Below are 18,794 nucleotides of genomic sequence, written 5' to 3' on the forward strand. Positions count from 1 at the left end.
GTTACAAAGCTGTTTGGACTACTTAGGCTACAGAATAAATCAGGGAGTAAGAGGCTTCCTCTTTTGTTTTCTGTTAAAAATTTTTATAGTGTTTTTCTTGTCTAGGTTTCTTTCATTTCCATATAAAGTTGGCAATTATTTTTTTTATTTCTTTGAAGACTAGTACTAGGATTTGGGTAAGATTTCATTATATTCATAGATTGCTTTAGGTAATATTGACATTCCCACAACACTGTCTTCCTATCAATGAAGATGGAACATTCTTCTATTATGTAGGTCTTTGGTTTCTTATAGTAGTGTTTTGTAGTTTTCTTTGCACAAGCATTTTGTTTTTCTGGTTAGGCTTATTCCTAAGCATTTCACCTTTTCAATTGTTATTGTAAATGTTATTTTTTAAATTTGAGAATTCTTTCTCAATATTTAGGTATCTTACTGATTTTGGTATGTTGATTCTGCAACCTGCCATGTTGCCAAATTCCGCAATTCCACCAATTTTCTTGAGCCTTTCTATATATAAAACAAAATCATCTGTAAGTACAGAGAATTTTACCCTTTTTGGGGCCATTTGGTTATCTTCTATAGCTTTTTTTATGTCTAATTGTTCTGAGTACGACTTCCAGGACTAAATAAGAGTGGTGATCAAAGGCATCTCTGTTGATGAATCCCTTAACATGTGGCCACGTGATTAACAAGTTAGTTAATCTGTAACCCCTGCCTCCACACAAATATCGTTAACTTAGAATCTAACCACCACATCCTGTCCACTCATGAATGGCCACTCAGCTCTGGTCAATGGGTGAGAGTAAATGTCCAATTGTGGTTAAGCCATGAGGTCAGAACCATCTTCCTGCTTTCATCGATTCTGGGAGACAATGGGATACAACAGCCCAACAGGGAAGTAAGCAGTTGGAAACCCAAACTCCCTATGTGGGACATCTTCTTGATATAAAATCACTTCTTTCTTATACATATAGGAGTGTCACTGTTTATTTCCCTAGGCCTAGACAACCCAGCCAAACACAATGGATTACATTGATTTTTTTCTAATATTGAACCATCCTTCCATACTGGTATGAACCCCTTTAAATCATGATATAATATTTTTAATGCTTTGGTTTTTTTGGTTAGGATTTTGTTGAAAATTTTTGCATCTATGTTCATAATGAATATTAGTCTACAGCAGTGGTTTCCAAGGTTCCTACTGCCATGATCCTTTAATATAGTTCCTCATGTTGTGGTGAGCCCACAACCATAAAATTATTTTTGTTGCTACTTCGTAACTGTAATGTTGTTACTGTTATGAATTAGGCGACCCCCTGTGAAAGGATTGTTTGACCCCCAAAGGGGTTGTGACCCACAGGTTGAGAACCGCTGGACTACAGCTGTCTATTCAGATATCTTTGCCTAATTTGGTTATCAGGGTTAGACTTGCTTCATAAAATGAGTTTGGCAATAAAATGCTCATTTTTATATTGTCCTAGCTTTTACAGAATTGGTGCTCTCTATGGATACTTAGAATTCTCCAGTAAAACGATCTCATCCTGGGCATTTTGCTGTTGGGAATACTTTAATGACCTGATTTATTTCTTCTTGTCTTATAGGTCTGTTAAGGTTTTGTATATCAGTCTTATTAATTTAGATAATGTACATATAGAAATTTGCCCATTTTTCCTAAATTTTCAAATTTGTTGGAATACAAGTGTTCCTAATACTGTGCATTTATTTTACTTCAGTTGGTTTAGTTGTGATGTTGCTCATTTCAGTTCTTAATTGTGATGTTTGCTTCTTTTCCTTTGTTATATTTTCCAATAAATTTTCATTTTTGTTAATACTTTCAAAGCAACTTGTCTTGATTTATTTCTATTATAATCTTTATTATTTCTTTTTTATGTCTAAATATGTTTTTCTGCTCTTGTAACTGTTATAGGTGTTGGTTTTAGTTCTTTTGATATGCGTACTTATAGCTATAAATTGTCTTCTGATTACTGCCTTAGTGTGTCCTATAGGTTTTGGCATATTGTACTTTTGTTCTCATTTGTTTGAAGGAATTTAAAAATTGTACTTGTGATTTCTTCTACAACCCAATGTTTTTAAAGTAAATTGTCATTCAATATACATTTAACTGATTCTTTTGCTTGTTCTTCCTATTACTGATTTCTAATTTTATAGTGTGATCTGAAAAGATGGTTTGCAGTATCTTGATGTTTTAAAAATTATTGATCCTTCCTTTGTGATCTAACATGATGTATTCTGGTGTATGTCCCACGTGATCTGGAAAAGAATGCATGCTCTTACGTAGTTTGGTAAAATGTTTTAAGAAATCAAGTTGATTGTGTTGTCCTGGTCTATCTTTGTTGATTTTCTTTCCAGTTGATCTGACCTTCCTTGAGCATGGTGTATTGAAGTCTTCTATTATGGTAGTATTGCTTATTTCTCTTTTCAACTGTATAAAAAGTTTGATTAGTGTATTCTGAGTATTTCATTGGGTGCATAGATGGTTATTATGGTTGTCTTTTTATTCATTTGTGGCTTTATTGCTCATGATGGTTTTTACTTTGTCATCAGAAATTAATATTACGACTCCTGCTTTTTTATATACTACTAGCTAGATGGATTTTTCCATTATTTTAAGTCTGTTTTTGTCTTTGTGACTAAGATGCATTTCTCATAGATATAAATTGATCTTATTTTTTAAAACCTGTTCTACGCATCCATCTCTTCCCTAGTGAATAGACTCCATTTATTTGATGTTGTTATTTGTAGGTATGAGTATACCTATTGTCATTTTGCTGTGAGTTATTTTTGGCGGGGGATGGGTGGGTCCTATAGATTTCTTTATTCATTATTTTCTGTTGAGATCAGCTTGTGGATTTTCTTGTATCTTTCTCTAGTTTTTATTTTACTGTTTGGTAGGAATGTAAAGTTTTCTTTTTTTCAATTTTGTTTAGGTCTTAAATTTTCTTTGAGGCTTGTTATTTTGTTTTTCTAAATTTAAGGCAGTTTATTCATTTTGTGAACTACTCAATTTCCTGTCCATTCAGCTATTTAATAGCTACTATATTAGTTTGTTTTTATTATTAAATGCTACCTGGGATTCCCAATTTTCAGTCTGTGGGTTTGTTTTACTTTGTGTATTACCCGAGTTGGTTATTTCTTGATCATGGTGTCTTATATGTTGTTCTTAGGATGTTGTCTTTTGTTATTGTTGATCCTCTGTCCAAAACACTCCCTTTCATATTTTTTGTAAAGTTTTACAAATTCCCCTAGTTCTTTCTTGTTTGAAACTGTCATTTCAAAACAAAAACAACAAAAAAGAAAATGTCCTCATTTCTTCCTCATATTAGAGGAAAAATTTTGCCGGATAAAGGATTTTTGGTAGCTGTAGGAGGCCTTAGGCTGGTCAAGGTGTTAATTGGTGGGTGACTAGTTAGTTCCCTGTGCCTCTGTTTACCTTGTAGCTAAAGCATTGTGAGATAACTCGGTTCAGAATGTTTTGTTAAAGCAAGTTTTTTGATGTTTGTTTTGTAACCATTCCCTTGTAAGAAGAGTATAAAAACCAAGCTTTGAATATACTCGGTGCTTTAGTCCATCAGACTGTTGTCCTCCCAATCCCATACTTTGGATGTGTCTCTTTTTTTTTTCTTTCATCTGCACGCCTCATTTCAGATGCAGCTTGATGCGGGATAGCTGGTCTATCCCGCATCAAGGTAGACTTTTTTTTCTTCTCCAAAGTTTCATATATATATATATTTGCATTGTATTCTTGCTTGTACGATTTCCATTGAAAAATCCAAGCTTGCTCTTGTTGGTGCACCTTTAGGTAACTTTTCTTTTTTCCTGAGTTGTTCTCAAGAGTCTTTCCTTTTCTTTGATGTTGGAAAGTTTAACTATGATATGTCATGGTACTTTTCTTTTGGAGCCATCTCTATTGGGGATTCTTTCAGCTACTTATATGGTCAGTTTTTGTTCTGTTGTGATGTGAGGGAAATTTTCTCCCAGCATTTCTTTGACTATTTTCTCTTTCTCTTTTTCCCTTATGTTATGGAATATTTATCAAACATAAGCTATTCCTTTTGATAGTGTTCCATGGAATTCTTAGACTGAGTTTTCCTTTTATAGATTCTTCTTCTCATTGTTTAGTATTGAGAGACGTGTTTTCCATAGTCATAAGTTTAAAGCATGAGAAACTTGTTTATAAGCTCATTGATTCAGGTTTCTATAATTTCAGTTGTTATTTTGCTCTTTCAGAGCAATAATTAGTTCTAATATCTTAGTGTTTTTCTTTTGGATTTCTATTTAGTTGTTGAATTCCTCCTAATTTTTCAGTTGTTTTGTCAGATTGTTCTATCTTCTCCTCTGTAGCTCTCTAGACTTTTCCCTCCAACTCATTGAACATCATTCTCAAAGCAGCTAAATATTCTTCTGAACTCTCATATGGTACCTTTTCTTTGTCTGGAAATTATCTCATGTCTGTGTTTGCCCCACTAATTTGTGCTATTTTTCTTGTTTTCTCACGTGCACTGAAATTTCTTGTTGTTTCTGAGAGACTGCTTATTTTCTCTTTGTTGGCATTAGAGTAGATCATGCTCACCGTGCACTAGTTGTAGATGTTCAAAGTTCAGGAGTGACTAACTAGACAATTTCTAGAAGAGATTAATGACAAACTAAAGTTGGCTGCTACTTTTTTCAGAGTCCTAATATCTAGTTTGGTTTCCAGAGAACCAAAGGGGGTTCTGGAGAACCACATCCAGGGGTTGTGAGCCATGATCAAAAGAGCTGACATTCCAGGATAACTGGTCACAAAAGGAGGGAAAAGCCAGTGAGAGTTTTGCCCACTCTCCTGCCATAAACCAGTCTCTGTCCCAGTGGAGTGGTGGGAACTTGTATCTTCACTCCATGGAATTGGCAGAGCAAGGCCTCAAATTAACTTAAAGTGTGCTTCACTGACAAGAATTGATATGTGGGAATGCACGTTTTTCAGCCCTGGTGTGATGAACTTCAGCTTCTCATTTGTTAATTTTCCCTTGTAAGTTCAAAAAGGTTCGCTCTCTTTGGGGGAGGGGGGGGGGTTGGTTTGTCTTCCCAGGTATGTAGAAGTGCCACTTTCCATTATGGGATTATATTAAGTCTTGGGGCCTGGTACATGAGGGAGTGATTAGCTCATCCCTTGCTCTCTCCCATGCTCCAAATTGTTGGAAGAAGGGTTACTTGGTGGCATTTTACTGAACCCGCTAAGAATTTGCTGCCTTTCTGGTTATGTGAGGTTCCACCACACACACTTCAGTCAGTCTGTTTCTGGTTCAAGTGCCTCTCATACCTGGGAGGTTCAAAACTTATGTTTTTGTTTCTTCTCCACTTTGGGGGGGATTTTACTTTGGAGAAGTGGTTGAAGAACATCTGGCTACATGGTCATATTTTTCTGGAAGAAAGTATTCATTGGTTAATTTTGGAAGTAGATACCCAGTATGTCTTAGTCTGGAAGCTCTGCTGAAACCTGTCTACCATTGGTGACTCAGCTGGGATTTGAAATGCTAGAGACATAGCTTCTATCATAACAGGAACATGAAACCTACAGCCAAAGCAGAATTACCTGCTTTCGTAGGGGTGCTGGGTTAACGCAATGCTTATAATGGAACTGAAGCTTCCATGTTGGGCAGTTCTGTGGGTAGGTGGGCTAAGGCGCAAGACACCTTTTTCATCAACATTGGACAAATAACCTATCAGGGAAGCTGACTGAGACCCCCACCACACACCTGATTGCACTTCTCATCTAGGGCAGGTAAACTCAAAAGTAGAATACTGAGGCTGGCTTGATAAAAGGTGGTACTCAATGGATAGCAATACTGAAATGAGCCCCGACGTTCTGGTTCTGCAAACCTTTTTAATGCCATACTCAAAGGCCTGCTTGGCCAGTCGGCCAGGCCCATCCACTGTCTTCCCATCATCATCTGGCCCCCAGCTTGCACTATAGATATCGATATAGTTGGGTCGAATGCCAAGTGATTTTGCTTCCACAACATCAGTCACATCACCATCCAACATCCGGATGCCTGGAAAAAGAGGAAATGTAGCGTGAATGGGAACTGCAGTGACTTCTACATGGCCTGAGTACACATACTGCTTGGAGAACATGTCTATTAGCTGCAATCAATGATACTGTGTGCCTAATAATGGTTCTGGGGGGAAGATTTTTTAGTTATTTTGGAAATCTTTCTCTCATTCTGTGCCAATTGGTGGGAAAGAATCAAAATGATGCCCCAGGCCATTATGCATTTTTAATGCATGAAAGCCACTAGGAGTATGTCTTCAAAATATCAGGTTTAAACGGTTTCTCTTGATGCTGTTAGTATTTTAAAAACTGACATTACTTTAGTAGAGCTCCAGATTTTTTTCCAGTTTCCCAGGTGTCAGCGTTATTCCATCCATATGCTTACCAAATAATCTAAGAAGCTGAATTATAGGAAGCAGAATGTGGTTTCAGGATTGGAGGAAGGCTCATTAACAACCTGCAATATGCAGATGACACAGCCTTGTTTTCAGAAAATTAAGAGGACTAGAAGTACATATCGATTAAAATTAAAGACTACAGCGTTCAGAATAGATTCCAACTCAACAAAGAAGGCAAATATCCTCACAAGTGGGCAGATAAGCAACATCATGCTAAATGGTGAAAAGATTAGTCTTATTTTACTTGGATCCACAATCCATGGAAATAGTAATAAAGAAATCAAATGTCTCATTGTATGAACAAATTTGCTTCAAATGGCCTCTTTAAAATGTTAATGAGTGAAGAGGTCACTTTGAGAATTAAAGTATGCCTGACCTTGCGAAAGCTGGACAATGAAAAGAGAAGACATAAAAAGAATGTGTGTATTTGGATTATAGTGTTGGTGAAGAATAGGGAATATCCCATTGAGAACCAGAAGAACAAACCATCTGTCTTGGAAGAAGTACAGCCAGAATGCATCACAGAAATATGGAAAGACTTCATTTCATGTATTTTGGATATGTCACTAGAAAAGGACTTAATACTCGGTAAAGCAGGTCAGTGAAAAAAGGAGGACTCTCAGATTAAGACAGTGGCTGCAATAATAGGCTTAAACATAATGGCAACTGTGAGGATGGCACACATGTTAGGCTGAGTTCTCTAGAGCCTAACACATGTGTATATGTATGCAAATAGGAGACTTATATCAAGAAATGCCTCACACAGTTGTAGAAATGGGTAAGTCCAATCCATGGGCCAGATGTAAGCTGAAGGCTTTTCCTGACTCATTTAGCTGCAGGAGCTGAGGAACAGGAAGAAGGAATATGAAGCAGGAAGACCACAGGCTGGTGAATAAAGAGCTGAATTAATCAGAGGTCGGCCTAATGAATCCAAGTTTGGCGTCCATTGATGGCTCATGAGACCAGCAGATTAATGAACCATATGTAAGATTCAAATCCTGTAGATGTGAGAGCTAGTTTCAGCACACTGTCAGTATATGCTACAAGTGTAGAATGAATGAAAACTGTCAGTTGTATCAGACAGTGACTAGATTAATTTCTTGGAATATTCACAGAAAATTAATTCATGTAAGTCATTAGAAGTGGTACCAATCTCATTTCTTTTCATTCCTGGACCCATGAATGCTGGCTATTATAGAACCAGATGCTAGTTTAGAAATGTACACTAGGTTAGATCATATACAACTTTCTAGAGGTGCATCTCAGTACCGAAACCTGCAAAGTGTTACCACCAAGCCATAATTGTATAATTGTGTTACCACATTGTAATTGTGTCTTTAAAAGTCCACCCCATCATTCTATCAAGTCAGCTGCTTTGGGATGATGGAGATAATTAGACCAATGGATTCCATGAGCATGAGCCCACAGCACTTTATTGGCTATGAAATGAGTTCTTTATCTGAGTTGATGCTGTGCAGAATACTTTGCTGGTGGACAAGGCATTCTGTAATTCTATGAATGGTGGTTTGGGAAAAAGCAATCCATGCAGTATAGACAAATCTGTATCCAGAGTAAATATCTATTTCAGTAAGACTAAAATACTTTCATGATGGAAGTGATCCTATTTAACCAACCTGCTAGGAGTTGGTTGATCCCCCCCAAGGAATGATCCTGTATCTTGGACTCAATAGTTTGCCCATAGAATCTTTCAATATTGCAATTCAAGGCTTGACTTTTTTTCTTCAGTTTAAGATAGGCTGAGTTCTTTTTGGTTTCTCTAACTCTGGGTCTTTGAACATTTCATTATTATAGTCTGTCTTCTCAAGCTGTTCATTATAATTTTCTGTTAGGCTCTTTCTTTCATCATTTATTCCATGTGCCTTAGCTACTCTACAATTCAGAGCAAGATTCAGAGCCTCTTCTAACATCCACTTTGATCTTTCTTTTCTCTTCTTTTAATAACATTTTGCTTTTTCATGTATAATGTTCTTGATGTCAGCCCATTCCTTCATCATTGTCTATTTTAATCTGGAAGCTCTGCTGTACCTGTTCACTTTGGGTGCCTCTGTTGCATTTGAAATATTGGTGACATAGCTTCCAGCATCATAGCAACACACAAGCTACTACAGTACAACCAACAGACAAGTAAGTAGTGGTCCCGGCATGGTAAACCACATTATTTTCTGATCCAAAATAGCTAATACCATCCATTTTAGCTCACTAATCCCTAGAATATTGATCTGTTTGCTTTCCATTTTCTTTTTTACCTCCAATGTTCATAGATTTATACTTACACATCCTAGTTTCAATTATTAATTGATGTTTGAATTTGTTTCTTCTCATTTTGAGTTGTGAATCAACAAATGAAAGGCTCAAAGGCTTTACTCCTACAAGTTTTACTACGTCTGAGTCATGATTGATTAAATTTTGAGAAGGCAGCATTTTCTGTCATATTTTGAGTGCCTTCCAACTTGACGGCCTCATCTTCTGGCACACTGACCATGAGTTTTATTTGTTCTCAAGGTTTTTAGCGTCTAACATTTCAATGCTATCCACACGGTTTCCAGCGGTTAATTCCTCTAGAGCCTCCCAATATTCCTCCTATAGTCTGCTCTTTATCTGAAACCTGCTCACTTTGACCCTGCTGGTATCTGAAAAGTCACTGACATAGACTTCAGCATTACAAAAACACACAAGCCACCATAGTATGGCAAACTGATAGTCATTAGCCATTGCTAATTTTTGAAACATTTCAATTTGTATTTTATTAGTTATTAAAGAATGCAAATCAAAGGAAAATGGAGATACCATCACATCACAGGTAAAACAGGAGACTAATTAAAAAAAATTAGGAACAAATATTGATGAAGTTTTGAGAAACCCTCATCCACTGCTTGTTGTTGTTAGGCGCCATCAAGTCGGTTCCAACTCATAGTGACCTTGTGCACAACAACACAACACTTGCACTGTTGCAGTCACTGTGTCAAGCCATCTCCTTGGGAGCCTTCCATTTATCATGGCTCCTCCACTTTACCATGCATGATATCCTTCTTGAGGGACCAGTCTTTCTTGAAAACATGCCCCAAGTATGTAAAACAAAGTCTTGCCATCACTCTGGCCTTATGTCTTCCAGCTTGTCCTTGTAGCAGTCTATGACACTTTCAGTATTCTTCCTCAGCACAATTCAAATGCATTGATTCGTCTTTGTTCGTCCTTATTCAATATCCTGCTTTCACATACATATGAGGCAATTGAAAATACCACGGTTTCCCCCACCCCAGGAGAATACACTGAGGACAGCATTGAAGATACAGCTGGGGGAGAGGGACGGATCTGCTCAGAACACACGGGGGCAAACTAAGAGGGAAGGACAGAAAGAGAAAGTGTGAACCACAACCAGGCCCACCAAGCCATGAGGATGATATTCCTGTGTACAGCAGCCAATGCACAGAGAAGACTGTAGAGTCGCCCCACTATGAGACATGGCATCCCTTCACTGACCTTTACCGCTACACGAGACAACACTGGTGACACAGTGTGGGAACTGTGCCTGGTCTGACCCCTCAGCACCAGGCTGAAATAAGAAGGGAGTATAATAAAGCAGAAATGGGAGTAAAGCAATAAAGTCCCTGAGGAATCCCCAAAATGGACTTTTGGGGCAGGGCTTAACACCTCATCAGACTCGATTGGAAAACATTCAAAAAGGTCAACAGACATACCTGGAACTATTTATAGGCTTTTTGGGTGTTTTTTTTTCATGTCTACCTAAGATAAGCAGGAAAAACAATCCTGAGGAGAAAAATAATAGGACCAATAGTTTGGGTGGGGAGGAGGCATGAGAGAAAGGGAGATGGGGGAAAGTAAGAGAGGAGCCAACAAACGTAGAGACAAGGAAACAACAAGTGATCTAAACTCAATGGCAAGGAGGGTGTAGGGCTTGATCAAGTGCAGTGTAGCTGAGAGGAATTACTGAAAGTCGAATGAAGGTCGAACATGATAGTGGGGCCAGAGGAAAGTAAAAGGAAATAGAGGAAATAACTAGGAGGCAAAAGACATTTATAGAAGTATAAATACAGGCATGTACATATGTAAATATATTTACATCTAATGACAGGAACATAGCTCTATGTACATATATGTTAAGTATTAAGGTAGAAGATGGACATTGGATCTCTACTCAAGTACTACCTCAACGCAAAAACACTTTATTCTAATAACCTGGCACTCTGTGATGCTCACCTTCCGACACAATTGCTGAAGACAAAAATGGGTGCATAAGCAAATGTGGTGAAAACAGCTGATGGTCCCCGGCTATCAAAAGATATAGTGTCTGGGGTCTTAAAGACTTGAAGATAAACAAGTGTCCATCTATCTGGGAAGCAACAAAACAAATGAAAGAAGCACACCAGCTGTGTGATCATGAGGTGTCAACAGGATAAGATGCCAGGCATCAGAAGACCTAAAACAAACAATCATATTTATGCGAATAAGGAGGGGGGCAGTGGTGAAGACCCAAAGCCCATCTGTAGACAATTGGACATTCCCTGACAGAAGGGTCAGAAGGAAGGGACAAGTCAGCAAGGGTACAGTATAGCACCGACAAAAATACAACATTCCTCTGGTTCTTTAATGCTTTTTCCTCCCCACTATCATAACCCCAGTTCTACCATACAAGAGCGAGGTCAACCAAAAATCATGGAGGCAGGTGAAGACATTGGGAGAAATGCAAGAGTTAAATAAAATAGGTAAGCATTGTCATAAGCCCATTTCTGTAATGATAATGATAATCTAGGAGTAGATGCATGCATAGATATGCAAGCTGAACAGACAGGTGGTAGTAGAAAGCATAGGAGTATTCCCATAAATAAAAATGGGCAGATTTCACAGAAGATATTTGTAGGGACAGTGAGTTATTTGGCTCTTCCAGTCAAAATCTCTAACTCCCACTAAATAACCTTTTCCTGGCTGAGTCTGAGTAAGAAGCTGGGGAAGAGATTGATAGTATTCAACTGTGAGTAATTGTGGACAGGATTCATTGGAATGCCATCCTCATAAACAAAAGATGAGCCCGCTGAGAAGTAGGAGAAGTGATCTTACTACTAGGAAGAGTCAGGAGAGGAGCGTGTCCTCTGGGTCCTAGATCCCTGCGTAGTGAGCCTACCAAATCTGGAAGATAGCTGGGACACCAGAGGAGCAGGAGCCGGAGCATGAAACATGACTGGTGGACTTTCCAGTCCATGAACCATGCCTGTCAAGCTAAGTGCTTTCGGGAAGGAGGCTGGTTTGTGGAGTAGAGTGCCTCTGGGCACTTAGGGAAGCAAACTCCTGGGTTTGCTGACCTACAGAGTCAGAGTTGAGTTCCTTCAGGATGAGGCTTACTGGAATGGGGGATGCCGCTGGGCACTTAATTAAGGAAGTGGGGCTTGCTGACCCATGGAGCTTGAGTTGCATGCCGAAGTATGACCCTTACAGTGGAATGGTGTCCTCATTGGCCATTTATGAGCAGGTCTGATAGAACTCTGTAACATGACCTGATGAACCAATGTATTCTGAACATTTATTTGCATTACAACCTGCTAACTTCCTTAAACTTTTTATCATTTCATATTTATATTCACAATGCTCAAGTGAGCTGTATATTCATTTGAATCACATGAGTTTTTCAGGTTTTCAAAGTCTAAATAACAATGTCAATGATTCACTATCGTTAATATTCTGAATCTGATGAATAAATTAATCCAGTTACATCCTGTAGAAGAACCTTAGGAACAACCCTGTTGTACAGCAAAATTTATGACCATGTATAAATCCCCAATATAATTAATTGTGTAATTTACTATGCAACCATCATTGCTACATGAGAAAAGCCATATGTTAATAATAGTCCCTTCAGACATGAAAAATGGAGTTCCTTTCACAGAAACAAATAAAAGATTAGTATTTAATGATTTTAATTGAGAAGCAAATTTCAGGTTTTTTTAATAGAATCAATATTTTTAATTTAATGAAATGAAATTCAAATGCCTCTTACAAAATCGAACAATTTATCTATAGCCACGCCAACTCCTTATATAAAATAAAGTATATTTGCATTAAAAAAACTTTTTATCACAAATATTCTGTGCCACTATAATAAATTATATAATCTAGATAAAAAGGTAAAGGATATTGTTTGAAACAGAACACCACAATATTATTACATGGCTTTTACTTATTTTGCTACAAATATATCCATAAATGTAGTGAAGCATATGAGACAAAGTTAAGAAAACTTCATCCATGTAACCAAATTCTTTGAGAAAATAAGTCATTGGACTTGCAGTCAAGGACCATAGTCTTGAGGAACCAAGGTCAGTTAGTATAATATATTTCACAAAAGCAATGCTCTACATTCTAATTTGTGACTAACAATTGGAGCTTTAGAAGCTTGTGAGAGACCATCTATCTAAAGCAGTGGTTCTCACCTTCCTAATGCTGCGACCCTTTAATACAGTTCCTCATGTTGTGGTGACCCCCCGAACTATGAAATTATTTTTGTTGCTACTTCCTAACTGTAATTTTGCTGCTGTTATGAATTGGGTGACCACTATGAAAGGGTTGTTTGACACCCCCAAAGGGGTTGCGACCCACAGGTTGAAAACCGCTGATCCAAAGTGACACCATTACTTCTTGTCTGGGGAAAAGGAGCACAGCGACTGCAATACATGGAAATAATCTTCCTTTAGTCCAGGAGGCTGGCCATGTGACTATCAGCCTCCATAATCCCGAGATACAAAGTACTAGATGCTGTCTGGCTACCACTACTAACTGCTCCTCCGGAGATGACAAAAGGAGGTCCTGAATGGAGTGGAAACAATGTAGAACAAAATTCAAAGTCCGAAAACAGACCAGGCTCACTGATCAGATAGAGTGAAGAAACGAGACTATGAACTCACACCACACACGTGGCTTAATTTTCAGCAACAGTAAACGGTGTATTAGGGGAATGACAGCAGTAGGGAGGGTTGCACATCTTTGGATAATCAACCATTTGAGATAAAAAGGGCCACTTTACCCAAGGACAAAGTTCACAAGAGTTAAGAAACGAGGAGGAACAGAAACACAAGGGGGATGTGGCATGAGTGATGCTACATTGTGGGGACTACAAGATGTGACAAAAATGTTTATGAATTGTTGAATGGAAATATGTGCTCTAGAAACCTTCATTTGATCCACAATAAAATGTGTTTTTTAAAAGAACCACCTATAAAAGACCAAAGGGCCAATATTTATCCTAAAGCAAATATAAGATGGGGACAGTGAAGCTAAAAATAAAATAAACTCACTGCCACGGAGTCCATTCTGTCTCACTGTAAGACAAGGCCTTCTACTGCCATAGAGCCTTACAATCTCTTGGCAATATGCTTGGCTATGTGCATGTTTACGGCAGCACAGTTCACAGTATCAAGAAACTGGCAGCAGCTCAAATGCCCCGCAGTGGAAGAATGGATCAAGTAACTATGGTATGTACACACAATGGAGCACGATGCACCCCTAACTAACAGTGGTAACAGCTTGAAACTCTGAATGACATGGAAAGACCTGGAAGCCATTAGGATGAGTGAAGTCAGTCAATCACAAAAAGGACACATATTGTATGAGTCGACTCCTATAAGGAGAATATGGTAGTTACATAATTTCATATCAACCTGAAGAGTTATAGAAGTGTTGGGGTGGTGTTCAACCTGTCAATCAGGTCACAGCCTGATGGTGCCTCCTTGTGGGCGTGGCCTCTCATAAGGAGGACGCTGGGGACCTCCCCTTCTCTCTCTGCCTTCACTTTCCTGCTGGCTGACCCTGGTTGCTTCCACCACCATTGGATCCACATGGACTTTGCACCCACCAGCGGCCTGTGATCTTCCTGAATTCTGCCTCATTGCATGTAGCTGCGTGAGTCTGAAGAGGAACTTAAGGACTAGTATTGGACTTATGGACTTGAGTTGAACTGGGCTATGTTTTCTTGATGTGTAATTACTTTGTGAAATAAAGCTTTTTCTTACACATATATGAGTGTCAATGAATTTGTGGATCCAATGGCAGTGGCAGAATCACAAGGCTCTGGCAGCTCCAGCATGGCTCTTAGTGGCTCGTCAACAGGAAGAAGCAGGAAGAGAGAGTGTGGCCCATCTATAGGGTGAAAGAGAGGAAGTCCTCAGAATCCTCATAAGAAGGCCATGCCCGCAAGGAAGCAACATCAGGCTATGATCTGATTGACAAGCAAGACTCCACCCCTACACTTATTTATCAAGTTGACATGAAATTTTGTAACTACCACATTATTTAACTGTATTTGACATGATTTCAGATACATATGGAGGACCATATGTCACTTATCCTATCTATACAGACTAATGAAAAATGGAAACCATGACATCAGAGATGGTAAAAAAAAATATGGCTGTATAGCTGGCAGCTCTGTAAAACCCTCTACATATAAAATTTCCAAAAAGCGGAGAAGACCCAAGATCCTTAGTTATAACCTCCCTGGAAGTAGTGAAACCTCTACCAGTTATGGCATGGTATTATCAGAGAGGAAGTCAGCCATAGAGAACTCTCTAAAATTCAAGAACTTTGGTTATCCCCACAGGATGCCAGAGGAGCTGTCTCTTTGCCCAACATTCTGGACCTCAGCAGAAGACAGGGAAAAGGTAAGGGGACACCTGGTATCTACATATCTACCCTGAATCAACTCTGCAAAGGATACTAATACTTCTCCAACATACTTGGGGCAAGAGTTGAGTCTGTCTGAGCTGGGAAGTGGTAAAGGTGATTGAACTTGGGTGGGAAAATTCACAGGTTCCCTGCATCCTAGGGTGGAGAGAGTGACAGCGGAATCACAGCATTCCTGGCAGATAGGAGCGATTTGAGGAACAGCAAGTGTCTTAAATGAGAGTTCTAACGCTACAACATTGACACCAACATGCGGCTGTTCCTCAGAAAGGACAATGCTGCTGCTGGAGGGCCGTAGTGTTTGACTAGCAGATATGCATGGATCCAGAAGACTCCTGCAAAGCTGGGCTGGAGGATATCCAGTCTCGGATAGGACACTGCATGCTACTCTACTCCAAAATCGTTGCTTGTATGTTTGGGGGTCAGAGGTGGAAGACCTATTTGAATGATTTCTTCAGTTATGATGTGGGGTCGGATCATGTCACATAATATCAGATGGCACCAAGAAAAACTAGGGGATAATTCAATGACAGGATTCACACAGAGAGCAAACATCGACCCAGAACTGAATGAAATACACGTCTTATCTAGGCTCAACAAAGAAAAGGAAGAGAATGCCAGAAATTCTTTCTGGATGTATGACACTGTGAGGAATAGTTGGTCTTGTGTGTGTAAGAATGATCAGTCTGCAAAGGAAAATCCAAGCAAAATCTTCAGTAGAAAGAGCCATGCCCAAGATCTGCCCACCAGCATATAAATGATGAGTTACCTAAGGTTCATTATTTACTTGGTGGAAATCCAGGAAAATCCTGTTGTCCAAAGAAGAGACTAGATGACTTCTGGTCACTGAAGTTGGTCAGACTGTCAAAAGATTACTTGCTGAGGCATTGGAAACCTCAAAAGAAAACACAAATTTGAAGAGAAGGCTCAAATAGATCCTCTTAGTGCTCTGAAATATGTATAAAATGACCTTTATATAACTGGATCATTTAGACCCAGAAGCCACAAAAAGAGTTTCATTTCCTAGTATCAGCTCTATTCAAACCTGGCTGGACTTTACCACTCTAGGCTTTTCAGATGTGGATCACACCTGTGCTCAAAGAACTCAGCAATTTGACACCCTAGTCAAGTTCTTTCCCCGACAGCATGACCTGTCCTAAAGGCAACCTGGCAGATCTGGTCATACTGTAGCTAAAGAGCCCCAGACACAGAAGGGGAGAGTGGCGTCTGTGGATCTCAGCAACAAGGTCACCATAAGTGAGGACCACGGTACATCCTGGAATGGATATTTGTCGCTGTGTTCACCTCCTCTCCATGTCGGCCTTCCTTATGTCCTCCCCCGCCCCAGTCCCTGAATTAGCTAATTAAGTGAAACTGCTATTTAAAAAGAGTGAAAAGAGAACCCACACATTGGGGGAAAAACCATTTGCAATGGTATAGTACATAAAAGGCTAATTTTAAAAATCTGTAATACCCTAATAAGAAAACTACTAATAATCCAATAAAAATATGGGCAAAAGACAGACTAAAGATGACATCTAGGTGGCCAGCAATCATATAAAGAAATGTTTGTGATCATTAGCTATAAGAAAAATATAAATTAAAAATTATGAGATATCACCTTACATCCAATTTTTTTTCTCCCAGCAGTTTTATTGGCATATAATTGACATATCATACACTTCAACAGTTCAATCACATCCAGAAGAGTTGTAAAGTAACTATCACAATCAATTTTAGAACATTTTCTTCATTCTTGTACTCATTGTTATTAGCTCCCCATTTACCACCAACCTCCCCTGCCACACACCCAAGGAACTATTAAGCCAGTTCCTGTCTCTATAGATTAACCTAGTCTGGATTTCATAGACAGAAAAACATGAAAACAACAACAACAACACAAAACCTAACAAGAATAACAAAGTAAAACAGATAAAACCTTCAATCGAAAGAAACCAGAAAACATTAAAAACTAGAACAAATGTAGATGGATCATAAGCAAGATGAAACAATAGGGCACTCAACATTACCCTACCTGCATCTGCCAGAATCCACTTTCCAATGTACTCTGCGTGTTAGGAAGGCCATTCACATCCTTGCTTCGTGGTCAGAGGGGATTGCCTAGGGGTCTAACCATGTACATTTCCCTTTCACCTTTAAAAAGTGCAACAGCTTTAAAATGAGTCTAAAGGGTGATCGAGTGACACTACAATTTGACCTAACTCTGTCTGCCATAATCAAACTTACAATGCTGTCTGATTACAGGGCTATTAACCTTCCTCAACTATGATCTGCGGGGATTCACTAGAGGCTAAAATTCCAAGTGTAGGGCTTTGGGGCTTCCACTGTCCTCCAAAACCTTCTGCAATCCAGGTGTTCACAACTTTAAACTCTGATTCCATTCCCTGCTCTAAAGTTTGGATTATGTTATTAACAATATTTGGATCATACAGGCTGGCATGTGGACTTAGTTGATGCCTTACTTAGCTGAATGCTTGTTTGAAAACTAGCCTTTAAGACACCAGATGCTATTCTTTTTTATAGCCAGGCACCATCTAGTTTCTTCACCTCACTTTGCTATATAACTCCTATATCTTCAATGATCTGTTCAAAAGGGTGAGCATCAAGCCGGGCCATTACATCCAGACTCAGCAAAATCAACCAACAAAAAACAAAAAATGCTTGGGAAAATATGGAGTGATTGAAATGCTCATATATTTCTGGTTGGATTGCAGAATTGTACACTTTGGGAAAAGTATGCTGTTTTCCTTAAACAAAGGTGAATAGAAATACCATCTGGTCCTGAAATCTCTCTGCTCAGTGCATACCCCAAAGAAATACAGAACAAAACACGAACAGACATATGCACACCCATGTTCATTGTAGCAATTTCTATAATAGCAAAAAAAAAAAAAAGGAAACTACCAAGAACTCCAACTATGGAGAAATGGAAAAATAATAAATTATGACACCTATATACAATGAAATATGATGCACCCCTAAAAAATGCTAGACTACCAAACACCTTATGATATGCACAAAATGGGAAGACACCATGCTCAGCAATGTTAGTCAATCTCATGAAGATAAATACCTTATGACACCATTATTATACAGGAAAAGAACAAGGAAAGTGGTTTTATATCAATGGCAAAGACTTTGGAGATGTAGACTGGGCAAAGAGGAGGGGAAGAGGAGCAGGAAGGAAGGGGTGGGAAGGAGAAGAAAAATCTGAGGGTTTAAGAACATAAAGGAATTTTAAGGCTATGAGCCTCCAATCTTTTTTCTTTGATTTCCCTATTTTGGTTTTTAAGGAAAAACACTCTGCATAGTTGTACAGCCCATCTTAGCAAATCAAATCAGTAACAGTATCACTTCAACTCCCCACTAAATGATTTTCCCTCTCCTGTGTCTCCCCTCTTTGAAAAGATTAATAAAATTGATAAATCTTTGGCAATCTAACAAAGGAAAGGAACAGAAAAAATCAAATTTTATGAGTAATGAACAAAATGGGTGATATCACAACAGAACCGAGAATTTTTTTAAAAATCACACAGTACTAGGAAAAAAATGTATTCCAACAAATGTGAAAACCTAGAAGAACTAGATATATTTCTATAAGAGTATTATCTACCTAA

The 18,794-nt window shown here is 38.6% G+C and overlaps 1 protein-coding gene and 1 pseudogene across 1 annotated transcript in view; one reads left to right on the top strand and one right to left on the bottom strand.

The window, feature by feature from the left end:
- The window catches only part of PCSK6 (proprotein convertase subtilisin/kexin type 6), a 129,399-nt gene that overhangs the window by 22,769 nt on the left and 87,836 nt on the right, over positions 1-18,794 (bottom strand). Inside the window, exon 7 of the mRNA XM_075557950.1 lies at positions 5,878-6,050. Within this exon, the coding sequence (XP_075414065.1) occupies positions 5,878-6,050 (173 nt within the window). The remainder of the gene's footprint in view (positions 1-5,877; positions 6,051-18,794) is intronic.
- Positions 13,848-16,347, top strand: LOC142456956 (muskelin pseudogene; annotated as a pseudogene).

This window comes from Tenrec ecaudatus, chromosome 9, assembly GCF_050624435.1.
Source record: "Tenrec ecaudatus isolate mTenEca1 chromosome 9, mTenEca1.hap1, whole genome shotgun sequence".
In the NCBI taxonomy this organism is placed as follows: Eukaryota; Metazoa; Chordata; class Mammalia; order Afrosoricida; family Tenrecidae; genus Tenrec; species Tenrec ecaudatus.